The sequence below is a fragment of the Pongo pygmaeus genome, chromosome 4 (assembly GCF_028885625.2).
Source record: "Pongo pygmaeus isolate AG05252 chromosome 4, NHGRI_mPonPyg2-v2.0_pri, whole genome shotgun sequence".
In the NCBI taxonomy this organism is placed as follows: Eukaryota; Metazoa; Chordata; class Mammalia; order Primates; family Hominidae; genus Pongo; species Pongo pygmaeus.
Genome location: NC_072377.2, coordinates 79,249,576 through 79,262,832, shown reverse-complemented (window position 1 = coordinate 79,262,832; position 13,257 = coordinate 79,249,576). Strand labels below are relative to the sequence as shown.

Genomic DNA, 13,257 nt, shown 5'->3' with positions numbered 1-13,257 from the left:
ATGCTTGGAAGTGATATGTGTCATATTCCCCATATTCTAGACACTGCTTTTGCTCCCAAATAAGATGTCTGGGCATGGCTTTACTATTCTTTGTTATACATAAATAATAAAAAAATGAGAACTGTTTAAATATTTGATTTTCTTGGTAGCGTCAACCTAAATAATAAGAGAGACTCTCAAAAGAAAATATATTTATTTGGGAGTAAAGCATTGCAACGGGAATATGCATGTCATAGTAAACTATGTATGTATTTAGGGAAGTAAAAGAAGACAAAGGTTTTTACAGGAAAAAATGAGGAGGATTACATAATTGTTTTGAAATAATTATCGTTTGCTACAAAGTTCAACAACAAGCTGACGCCAGTCTTAGATTAGATAGGCAGTTGCTGGACAGATGTCCTTGCAGAATATTTTCTGTGTAAGGTTGTGATGGCCTTTGTGCAAGGTTGTGGGTTTTGCAGTCTTTTGTGATAGTTTTTGTTATCAGGTATACAAGCATGAGAACCCTGTATTCATGGCCTTCCCCAGCTCTATTTGTCAAGGTTTTCTTAATATCGGTGACTCCATTTTGATTCTGAAAACTTTCACAATAGCTAAACCAGTGATAAAATAAGTTCAACAAAACATGAGTTATGGCTGGGCACGGTGGCTCATGCCTGTAGTCCCAGCACTTTGGGAGGCCGAGGCGGGTGGATCACCTGAGGTCAGGAGTTTGAGACCAGCCTGGCCAACATGGTGAAACCCTGTAACTACTAAAAATACAAAAATTAGCCGGGCGTGGTGGCACGCATCTGTAATCCCAGCTACTAGGGAGGCTGAGGCAGGAGAATTGCTTGAACCCAGGAGGTGGAGGTTGCAGTGAGCTGAGATTGCACCACTGCACTACAGCCTGGGTGACAGCGCAAGACTCCATCTCAAAACAAAACAAAACAAAACAAAACAAAAAACCCATGAGTTATTATGACTTTGTCTGAAATCTGGAGCTTTGCTCTACTATGTCAAATATGGGCTTATAAGCTCCACTATTAATTTTACTTGTGAATAAGGATGTAAGCCAAAATTGCACCCAAGATAATTCAATAAAATTACTTATATTTTTAAAATCTCCATCATCACTGGTTTTAAGGAACTCTACAAGTAACCATGTCAACAATTTGCTGTAAACAGTAAACAGATGTCATTAGAAAGCATAATACAATTCATTAGGAGTTTATAATAACTTGCCTCACTGCAAATTAAAGTATATTAGATTGTAGTATCTCTCCCAAGTACTTTAATATTAAAAAAAAGTTTAAAATAACAGAAAGTTGTATATGGAAAAATGTTAAATGTTTTAAATAGTATACTAGAGAATCTATTTCCTGCTACTTGGAAAAGTGATTATTGCTTCACTTACTCCCACAATTAACCTTCCATGGTCATAATAATTTTCAAAGATATCTATCCATAAATATTTTTGAAACTATGCAAATATTCCCTTCAAAGAGACTTGCTTATTTCTTTTATTTTTCCTCTTTTCTATCCTTTCTCCTTTATTCCTTTCCTTCCTTTCTTGATTCCTTTCTTTTTTTTTTCTTTTTGTCCCTAAAATTGTTACGCTACAAAATGTTGCTGCTTTCCTATTCTAGGATATCTATGGAACATGAACACTATATACACCCATAACACATCACACACACACATTATACACATAGACATATCAATCCCCACACTTATCCCCACACATAAGCACAAAGCTCCCCCCCCCCGCCCCCCCCTCAACATGCATAACATTCTTCCACTGCACGTGGGACATGATTTCAGATTCTGCAGCTTCAGTTTCCAGGACCTTACTGCCTGCGACAGACACAGGTTTTGTGAAACCTGAATTTAGACTATTTAGGGAGTCTTCCTTATAGCCAGAGTCAGAAAGCTTAAATAATTGCGTTAAAATGCCTTATATTTTTTCAGACTTTACAAAATCATATAGTCATAGGAACATATTACTAGAGCCCTCTCAGTGCCTTACAAGGGGCCTGTACAAGCAAGGGCCCTGAAGCTTATGCTTCATTTACCATTAAATCCACCTCTGCCACACCCACCTTGAACCACTCCACAAATTGTCCTAAGCAATTGACACAGCCTCCAACCTTCACTTTGATAAACCTGGCCTCAAAGGACTATCAGGAAATCCTCACAAAAGCAAGCAGTAGAGAATCCAAATTTATGGCAGTGGACTTTCCCTCCGCTAAAACCCAGGCACTTAAAGAACAAATAAGAGCCAGGTTTTAGATAAGGCCTCATTGCCCAAGAGGCAGATGCACTACATTTCAAAACCAGTATAATGAAAATCCACACGCCTCTTTAGATTTTTAAATTTGGAAAAACAGAACCACAAAGGACATCATTGGCAAGAAAACAACCCAGATTGTATAACAAAAAAATGTTCTGCCTTTCCAGAATGTGTGAGGCCAAACTGATCCACAGGCGACAATCCAGGACCAAGTCCGGGCCTGCAACCCTGATAGCTGGCTTTACTGCCCACCCACAGACTTTGAACAGATAGACATGAAGATTCTGTGCACTCCCCTTCTTGGAAGAGGAATTAAAACACCCAGAGCCTCTTCCACTGTTTGACTCCACCTTTTAGCTTAAACACCCCGGGATTACCAACAAAGCAGCTCTCCCTTATCTCAGCCAGCACCATGATTTTTATTTTTATTATTATTTCAGATGTCCTGTGTAAACCCAAGCCATTACTGGAGAAGTCACTTGTCATATTTATGACTTCTACTCACATTGTTCACAGCATTAATGTTAACCTTCTTTTCAAACAGCTTCTCCATAAGATCCAAATTATTGCTTTTAGCAGCATTCTGAAAGCTTCTCTCATTTGGGAGCACTGAAAGAAAGCAAAGCAAGCATGACTGAGAGAACTTAAGGAGGCCAAAGAGAAAGCATATTTCATAGGGCAAACCTTGTAACAACAGCCTGAGTCTTTCACATTTTGCTGTTTCATTTAGGACAGGGGAACTTTGCTTCAATATCTTACAAAACTGTAGTATCAAGATTTCATTTTCTCCTCATGCTGCAAGTGCTTTCACATCCTTAAAAATGTTCCTGGCCCCAAACAAAACATTATTCATGAGGACCACCCTGAAGTCAGTAACGTGGTATCTGGCTTAGAAGGTCAGAATGTGGCCATAGACTTCCCAGGGGGCATTGTTTGTAAAAAACCTTGTACGAGATTAGGCAGGGAGGAGTCCAAATGCTCCTACAGCTTACAAAGATAAAACTGTTGTCTTCAGAACTCTATACAGACGCCAGGCCTGCATGAAAATTTCAAAATGCAGCCCATCATACATACAGACACAAAGGTAAAGGGGATTAAAATGTTTTATTCTCATTTATATAAACACACATAGAAGTAGATTGACATCTACTATAAACATCACATTTCACACACATGTACACATTCATATGGTAAGCTTTATTAACTATCATAGAGAAGATTCCAGGGTTTATTGAGTTTTTTGTTATGTAGGGGAGTAGAGGGCTCTCACAGGACAGCCCAACATAAGGGGGTAAGACCAGAATTGAGGTTAAGTAGGAGTCAATAATACACCATCTCCAAACAGAAGGGACCGTAAGAGAGGTTTCTGTAGATGTGTTGCGGAGTAGTTTCCTAAGGGTTTGCTTGTTTTTTAAATGGTACCATCATGACATTCAATGTTCCCCAAGTTTTTGCCAAAGCAAAGACCTTTCAGGATACTGCCAAGTCCAATCAAGGACCAACCAAGGAGTATCTTCTTGGGAAATATTGTTATGGGCCGAAATGTGTCCCTCCAAAATTCCTATGTTGAAGTCCTAACCCCAAGTACCTCAGAATGTTGACTATATTTGGAGATAGGGCCTTTAAAGAGGTAATTAAGGTAAAATGAGGTCATATGAATGGGCTCCAATCTGGTATGATTGGTGTCCCTATAAGAAGAGAGATTAGGACACACATACACTCACACAGAGGCAAGACCAGGTGAAGGCAGGGAGAAGGTGGCCATCTATAAGCCAAGGAGAGAGGCCTAAGAAGAATTGAACTTTTCCAACATCTTGATGTTGGACTTGTAGCCTCTAGAACTGTGAGAAAATAAGTGTCTGCGGTTTGAGCCATCCAGTCTGCTGTATTTTGTCGTGGCAGCCTGAGCAGACTCATGCAGATTCACATGTTCATTCTTTCTATTACCTGGATCCTTCTCTTCCTTCCTACCCCCACTCTTGTCACCATTCTAGGTGACTTCAACCTCCTCATAGATGATTAATCCAACACCTTGGCCTCTTAGTTCCCTGACTCTGTCACCTCTAATAATCTTCCCCAGATCTGACCTTAGCCATCAAATTTCGGAGACACATTCCTGAACTAATCATCACTCAAACTGCACTACCTCTGAAATCTTGACTTCCAGAATCCTATTCTTTGACCACAACTTCTCATCCATTCAGCTCAGCTGCTCTAGTTCTCCAAGTCCAGAAATTCTGCCACCTTATGAAGTCCTCCAGTCCACAGTTCTAGCCCTTTTTCATATTCTTCATCTCTATGTCCTTACTTCCCTCCTTACCATGTTTAGATTCCATGGTGCCAGTCTGTTTTTGCTGCCATAACAAAATACCTGACACTGAGTAATTTTATAAAAACAGAAATTTATTTTGCACATTCAGACCATAGCACATGGTCCACCTATGAAATCACTTCTATGCAAACACTTACCTCCCTCACCATTCTTTTCCTCCATTACACTAGTTGGTCAGAATCCTAATTCTGAGATTAAATCCAACTGCTACTTGCTCTGTTTCTGTACCTAAACAGCTAAATGGTACTGGAGAAAAACACACAGCCATGCTGTGGTAGACATTGCTAGTGTTCATCAATATCTGCTTCTTCTCTTCTACCTGGTCACATGTGTAAGCCCATAACCCAGCCTGGATACAGCTAGATGAGGTGTATCCAATGGACTGAAAGCAGAAGTGATGGCATGTCACTTTGGGGCTGAGTCAGTGAAAAGCCTGTGTCAACCTCTAGGTCTCTTTTCCCTGCTTTATCAACACTGGAAGCCATGTGTTTAAATGAAGGGGTCACAAGATGGTGGTACCTCCATCAACTTGGTATTGGGACACAATTTTCCCTGGGTTTCTCACATTTCTGCACATCTTACAAGCAAAAGCACTGACTGGCTTTGCTCTTTACTATCTTTTCAAGGATGTTTGTATAGTGAAGAGCCTTGACAGATAGAGATAATATCTTCCTCTGGAGCAAAGGGCAGGTTTGCTTGCAGCCTTGGAAGAAAGCAATGGTAAGGCATGCTTACTGACTATTACAAAAGATTTGGGTTCCCTAAGCACAGAATTTTTCTGTAACACAACCCACTGTGTGTGCAGGTGTCATTTGGCATCTTTATATCTCCCAGTGGGAATTGGGGCTTGGAGAACTGACACAAATGCTAACACTCTGGCTACTGCTACTGCTGTGAGTAATGAAATTCATCATCTCTGATCCAAAAGTGTCTTCTGTCAGCATCTCTGTCACCTAGCAAGCTAACTTGTGAGATTACAAGTAGGGTAAAATCTCAACCCCTTTATGATCCTTGACACCTGGGTTCCTGAGAGAGTAAGAAGATGAGAGACCCTTGCCAACGTATTTTGGACATGCTACACGAACAAGAAATAGATCTTTCTTTTAAATGTAAAGACAGGGTCTCGTTATGTGGTCCAGGCTGGTCTTGAATTCCTGGTCTCAAGTGATCCTCTCACCTGGCCTCCCAAAATGCTGATTATAGGTGTGAGCCACCACACTCAGTCAGAAATAGATCGTTTTTAAGTCCAGTCACTCAGATGTAGGAGTCATTTATTGCTGCAGGAAAAGCTTACTTTGTCCTGACTGATATACATGCTAATAGGTCTCTTAAATTCTTCCCCACTAATCTCAGCACGACTAGCTAGCCTCTACATTTCCCTAGTCTTCCCTTCTTCAACATGTCATATCCTTTCCTTTCTCCTCAAATATCTGAATTTACTAATCTACCTAATTTACTTCCTCCCACTACCATCACCTAATTCTCAGTTAATACCGTTGCCTCATAGTGAAAACAGAAGTAATAGGACATGAATTCCCACATCTTCCCACCTAGGTGAGTCTACCAACCTACCTTCATTTATATATGCAGGATGAAGCATCCCTGAACCTAGGAAAGGCTAACCTCTACACTTGGGCTCTGGATCCCATCCCATCCCCTTTTTATCTTTTCAAGTGTTTCATATGTCAATCTCCTAGAAATGATCTCTTCTTTCCTCTAGATCACTTAATCTCTCTCCAGTGGATCACTCCCCTCAAAAAATACTGAGATGCCATAATACCCTATGTGTAAAAAACCCTCCCTTGACCCCAGCTTCCTTTCCAACCGCTGCTGCATTTTTCAACTTTCCATTACCCCAAACTTAAGTATTCTATAATTGCTGTCTCCATTTCTTCATCTCACAGTCTTGTCTCAACCCATGCTAATCAGACATCTTTCCCACCCCTCTACCGAAACTGCTCTTGTTGAGGTCACTCCGTCTTGCCAAAACCCAGTCATCATACCTCGTCATGTGCATTGAGCTCTTGGCAACTTTGACACAGAGGAACACACACTCCATGTAACATATTCTTCTCTAGAGGTCTGGTAAACCAACTGTCGCTTTCTAGTCTTTTCTACTGGCTCTTTTTCCTTTGTTTGATCTCCAAGTATTAGAATGCCCTAGGGTTTATATAAAACAAATAATCTGTTGATGTAGGCATGATTCCTCCATCTTACAGATGAGGAAACTGAGATCTTCAAAAGTTATACCACTTGCTCATGCTTTATAAGTAATAGAATTGTCCCAGGCAGCCTGTCTCCAACCTCATTACCCTGTCTCATGGCCTTCACTGCACTTACCTTAAATTATCTTATTCATTTATTTGCTTACTTATTTTATTGTCTATCACTCCTCCACCACAACAGAATGTTCCACCAGAACAGGGGTTGTCTTGTTCTCTCCAACCCTATATCTAGAACATGCCTAGCAAACAGTTAAGCCCTTGAAAATATTTCTAGAATGATTGAATGAACACTATATTGAGGAATTGGTGTATAGCTTCCAAGCCTGGTTTAGGAAATAAGGCCATCCCAGCCAGTAGGCTCGGATGGTGTGCCCGGTTAAGAGGCTTGAGTACTGGGAAGGCTGAGGTGGGAGGATCACCTGAGCCTGAGGAGGTCTGTGATTGCACTACTGCATTCCAGCCTGTGCAACAGAGCAACAAGACCTTGCATGCGGGGTTGGGGGGCGGGGGGCAGACTTGAATCGCTTTCAGCTTTTGAACTGCTTAACAGCTGCCTCAGTTTATGCTACACATTATTCCCAAGGCATAGATGATCCACTCCATGCTTTAAAAACTTAAGTGCAGAAAGATTAAGCGACTGACTTATTTAAAGTCAGACAATAAATCGGAGCATGAGTCACGATATAGGAGATAAGAGCACATGAAACTCTTATTTGCAAAAGGACTTAATCATTATTTTTAAAAGCCTCCTCCTTAATTCGGAAGAATAATACTGTCCTTCCACCCACAGTACATGGTGGGGGTGGATTCCAAAGCTGAAAACTAGCCAACAGGGAGTGCAGCTGTGGAGGCTGGGACTCGGGGTCCCAGGGCGGAGTCGCCGCGCCAGTTTCCCTCCTGCAGCGTCCGGAGGTGCTGCACTGGGTACCTTCTCAAGTCCCTTCGACCCAGCCCCCCCAGCAGCCTGATTTTCTGAGACCTCGTCCCGGGACTCACGGAGCTCGTGTCCGGCAACTGCTGTGTCCTCCTCTCCAAGCCCCTCCCGCTTCGGGATCCGGGACAGGCTCCTCCAAGGCAGGGCGGCCGCGCCCCACAGGTCTTCCCTGAGACCCTTGGCGGCCGCAGCAGCCCGGAGCAGCAGCCCCCCTGCCGTGGCCCCTTGGCCCCGGGCGCGCCCGGCGGGGTCCATAGTCGCCTCCGCGGGCCTGGAGCGCAGGGCCAGACCCAGACTCGGACCCAGACCCAGACCCAGGCAGGCCCAGGGCGCGGGGCTGGACGCAGGCAGGTCAGCCCGGCCGGAGCGCAGGATCGAGTCCGCTCTCTGTTGTGGCGGTTCGCTGGGCAACAAGCCCCTGGTTTTCCAGCCCTGCCCTGACCTGGGCTGGCCTGGGAGAATCCGCCCTCAGGTGTGGCGTGCACTGTGCTAAGGTTTGGTTCTCCGGGAAATAAAACATCCCGCGTAATGAACTCCCAGCTCTACCCTACCACTTCTTTGTATAATTTTGAGAAATGTCAAGGTTGAATTTATAACCAACACTATAGGAACTTCAATATTAAATCATTTCTAAATGGGCTTCCAACATTTTCTTTTGAATAAAGTAAGACTTGATTTCTCATTTGAAGACCATGAATTATAATCTTTCCTGGCGGATTCTTTTGAAAAGTGAAATAATACAGAAGCAAGTCAAATTCTGACCCCCCAAATAAACCTCAAATAAGAAAGGTAATCAGGTTTTCACTTATTTATTCTTCTTACAAATTTACAAAAGATGTATCATTTTAATGTAAATTATGTAATATCAATGTTCATTTCAAACTTGTCAGTTTTTCCCTCAAATTATTGTGCACCAAATTTGAGGCATTAAATTCAAAACAATGTTTCCTAATCAATGAAAAAACAAACATGACAAAATATTATTTATTTTATCAGAACACCACCTGTAACCTCAAACTTTCCTCTTTTAAAAAAGGGAAATGGGCCTAATGTTTGTAATAGGGATATGATAAAAACAATAGCAGATAAGTTGAATTGAGTATTATGCAGAAATATCAGGCAATGTACTAATATGGAAAGTATAATATGTAAATGGAAAAACAGGGCACAAATTATATGTATATGTAGCATGTTTACAAGTAAAATTCTAAAAATCAAAAGAAAATACCCACACAAAAGAAGGAATAATAGTGAAAACAGCAGCAGATCAATGGAAAGCATACAGCCAAGTACAGAAAGATCTCCCAGTCTGGGTAACAAAGTGAGACCCCCTCTCTACAAAAATTAGCCAGGCATGGTGGTGCATGCCTGTAGTCCCAGCTACTTGGGAGGCTGAGGTGGGAGGATGGCTTCAGCCTGGGAGGCAGAGGTTGCAATGAGCCAAGATTGTGCCACTGTGTGCCAGTCTGGGTGATAGAGCCAGACCCTATCTCAAAAAAAAAAAAAATTAAAAAAAATAAATAAAAAAGAATTTAAAGATCCGAATTATGTTAGCCAAGTTTGAAACTGCTTTCAAATTCTAAACCAAGAAATTTACTTTTAAAAAAATCCTCTTATCAGTGACAGGAGAAAATGCATCATCATTTTATGCTATATAGCCTTATAATAGTATGTGTACTTATCTTACTCTAACAGATGAGACAAAAACTCCAAAGCAGTGCATTATGTGAAACTTAGCCATAGCTGGACTTTAATTCCCTGAGAGCTTGGGCTAAATGAGAAGCTATGAAGTATACTGTGGGAGGTATTTTCTTTTTGACTCTGTTTCAAGTATCAGGTTAGTTCTCAAGCAGAATATTAATTCTAAGTGTGCTAATACATAAAAGCTTGCCCACATGATCTGGCCCTACTCATCTCTCTGATCTTGGGCCCTACAATTCTTCTCCATTCTTCATCCAGTGTTTCCTGGTGGAGAGCCATCAGCTTCTATTTCCTCCCTTTGCCTAGAACCTCTCTCCCCCACCTCCACTTCCGAATTTTTAAAATAGTTTTGATCCTTCTTATCATTAAGGTTTCAGGTTAAATGTCACTTCCTCAGAGGAGCCTTCCTGGATCATCTTATTCCAAAAGTGTCCCCTACCTTCATGTTCCATTCCCTTATGCTGTTGTCTCTTTCCTTTGTAACACCACTGAAATGTTTGTATTTGTTTAGTGTGTTTCCACAACTAGAATGTAAACTTCATAAATACAGTGATTTTTAAAAGTTTGTTGGGCCAGGTGTGGTGTCTCATGCCTATAATCCCAGCAATGTGAGAGGCCGAAGTGGGAGGATGGCTTGAGGCCAGGAGTTTGAGGCCAACCTGGGCAACTTAGTGAGACTCCAGTCTCCACAAAAAACTTAAAAATTAGCTGGTGGTGGTGGGGCAGACCTGTAGTCTTTACTTGGGAAGCTGAGATGGGAGTATGGCCTGAGCCAAGGAGGTCAAGGCTGCAGCAAGCTGTTATCATGTCACTGCATTCCAACCTGGGTGACAAAGCAAGACTCTGTCTCAAAAAAAAAAAAAAAAAAAAAAATTAAGTTTCTTACTGCATCTCCAGTGGCTAAAACAGTACCCAACCTGCAATAAGTATTTGTCAAATAAATATGGAATGCAATTTAGCCATGTGTACAGTAACTTGTCTTTGAGTCCTGAAAGCTGTAGTTTTTCCCCTAAAGGTCTAGACTAAAAAAATATGTTCAATTCTGAAGTAAACCTTTAAAACCAGGTCCTGTTCAAGGATTCCATATTTTTAAAAACATCTTCCTAGATTTCTCTTTGCCCTCCTCTACCAGACGATTTCTCCCTAGACTCCCACTTTGTATATTCACCTATTATAGCCCTCCCTACATTGAATAGAAACTGTCCCTGGGGTGGCTCTCCATTTTTTGAGGACAAACATGTCTTAATAATCTTTATGTCCTTTATCAGCTAGGATTCAGCTATAATTAATAGGAAAACCCAAGTAACTATGGCTTAAACAATTTTTTAATTTGTTTCTTGTGAAAGTCTCAAAGTGTGCAGGCCAGTGCTGATATGTCTGTTTTACAAAGCCCCAGGAATCAGCCCCTGCAGCCCACTACTCTACCATCCCCATGTGCAACCCTTATGTTCAGGTGTAAACGGCAGCATCTGCTTCCAGGCAGCAGGATGGAACAGAGAAATAGAAAGAAGAGGCAAAGAGAATGCTACAGCTGCAAGAAAGGAAGGTTCCCAGAAGCAACCACACACAGTACTTTTTTTTTTTTTTTTTTGAGACAAGGTCTCGCTTTGTCACCCAGGTTGGAGTGCAGTGGTGCAATCTCAGCTCACTGCAACCTCCATCTCCCGGGTTCAAGCGATTCTCTTGCCTCAGCCTCCTGAGTAGCTGGGATCACAAGCGTGTGCCCCACCACGCCCGGCTACTTTTTGTATTTTGAGTAGAGACGGCGTTTCACCATCTTGGCCAGGCTGGTCTCGAACTCCTGACCTCAGATGGTCCACCTGCCTTGGCCTCCCAAAGTGCTGAGATTACAGGCGTAAGACACCGCACCCGGCCAGTACTGCCTTTTATATCCAATTAGTCAAAACTCAGTCACATGGCTACCCCTAGCTGGGAGGGTGTGAGCTCCAAGGATGGGAGATATATTGTAGTCACCAATTCTGTAACACCTATTTTTCACATTATCACATCTTTTTAATTGAGATACTAAGTTGTCTGCCTGAATTGAAGTTGAGTTCTTCCATAGAGGATTTGCACATGCTTCTGCCAGTCACTAGGGGCAATACTAACCTCACTTTAATTACATTTTCTGCTTGAGCTCTTTAGGATGATACCATTTGTGTGAATTCAGCTTACAAGCCTATATGTGTACTGGTTTGTGGTTCGAATTCTCACTGGCTGTCCCTCCTTCCAACCAGTGCCAAGGCTGAGCATGCAAGTTGCTTTGCTCCCTCTTTCTTCATGGAGGATTTCTCCTTTATCCTTGCTCTGAAGGTATAAACCTTGGTGTCCCATATTTATGCAGTGGTAACCTATTAGACTCCCTATCTTAGGTATTATTTCTTAGTGGTTTATAAAGAATTGATGAAATACAGTAGTCTATTCCAGGTGATCATGTGCCAAGCTAAAATTCTAATAATATGGCAGAAAAGTAGAATGTTGAAGGACAACCAGGATCTCTGCCCAGAATTGCTAGCAAAACCCAAAAAACCGTGGCATATCTCAGACTTGCGGATGGTTTCAGAGATCACATTTGAAGTTTAGCATATTCTGAGAGGGAAAAAACTTTTGAGCCTTCATAAAAGAGAACTAGATTTGATCCCAGAAGAGACCTAACCTTTTTTTTCCTTTTTGTCTCTAATTTAGGGAATCTCTCTCTCTCTCTCTCTCTCTCCATAGACACCCAAGAACATGAGTGATATTAGGAAAGTATTGTCTATAAAAATGCACAAGATGACCTAGAGCAGGGAAAGAAACTGGTGAAAGCTAAGCAGTGAGTTAGAAGGCCAGATATTAGACAACTGATAAGAACCTGATAAAAGAAATGGAAAGAAGTGTTTTCAAGAGGCCCTATAAGAGTAGACAGAACTCAATGATAGGTATGTGGTTGGCAGAGGGTGTGTGTGTGTGTGTGTGTGTGTGTGTGTGTGTATGTGTGTGTATACAGGAAAGAGTTGGAAATCATACTACACTTTAGAGACTGAGGTTAGAAGGGCTAGTACCATTTGCCTCTGAATTATCTTTAATCTCCCTGAGCATTCTGTAGACAGCAGCAGTTACAAAGTAAGACTATCACAATTACCTCATACTGGTAAGGGGAACAGTTCAATATTATAGTTTGCTTAATAAATGGAATCATGTTGCCAATAGTCACCATAATGTCATTTGAGTTTTTCTTGAACAACTTAATTCAGTTATGTATTACAAAGCAAAAGCGATTAGTCCTTAATTATACAATGAAAGAACAGTTTTTTTCTCCAGGGAAATAAACATCACCTCTCTGCGAAGTTTACTAAAATCCTACCAACACAAAGTGTGTTCAAATATATCACTGCTTTTCAAAATGGAACCTTACTTCAAAGAAAATTCAGTACCAGGGCCAGGCATGGTGGCTCATGCCTGTTAATCCCAGAGCTTTGGGAGACTGAGGAAGGAGGAATGCTTGAAGCCAGGAGTTCAAGACCAATCTAGGCCACATAGCAAGATCCTATCTCAACAAAAAAATACAAAAACTTAGCTAGGCATCATGGCACCAGCCTGTAGTCCCAGCTACTTGGGAAGCTGAGATGAGAGGATCTTGAGCCCAAGAGTTCCAGGCTGCAGTGAGTTATGATCATGACAATGCATTCCAACCTGGGTGACGGTGAGACCTTGTCTCTAAAAACAACAGTTCAGCACCGGGTACACCAGGTATGATTTTTTAAATGAAGTATTTCCTCAAAAACAGTTTTTCTTAGCCCCAGGTTAAATAATA

General features: G+C 41.6%; 1 protein-coding gene across 4 annotated transcripts in view; it reads right to left on the bottom strand.

The window, feature by feature from the left end:
• ANKDD1B (ankyrin repeat and death domain containing 1B) overlaps window positions 1-8,175 on the bottom strand; it is a 61,834-nt gene extending 53,659 nt beyond the window's left edge. For 3 of the 4 annotated variants that reach the window (XM_063664913.1, XM_063664914.1, XM_063664916.1), the window contains exons 1-2: window positions 7,826-8,119; window positions 2,778-2,881 (exon numbers count right to left, since the gene is read on the bottom strand). In XM_063664913.1, the coding sequence (XP_063520983.1) occupies window positions 2,778-2,881; window positions 7,826-8,018 (297 nt within the window). In that variant the 5' untranslated portion in view covers window positions 8,019-8,119. Of the gene's footprint in view, window positions 1-2,777; window positions 2,882-7,825 lie in introns of all 4 variants that reach the window. The other variant, XM_054488544.2, reaches the window with a different exon arrangement.
• Between the last annotated feature and the right edge of the window lie 5,082 nt (window positions 8,176-13,257).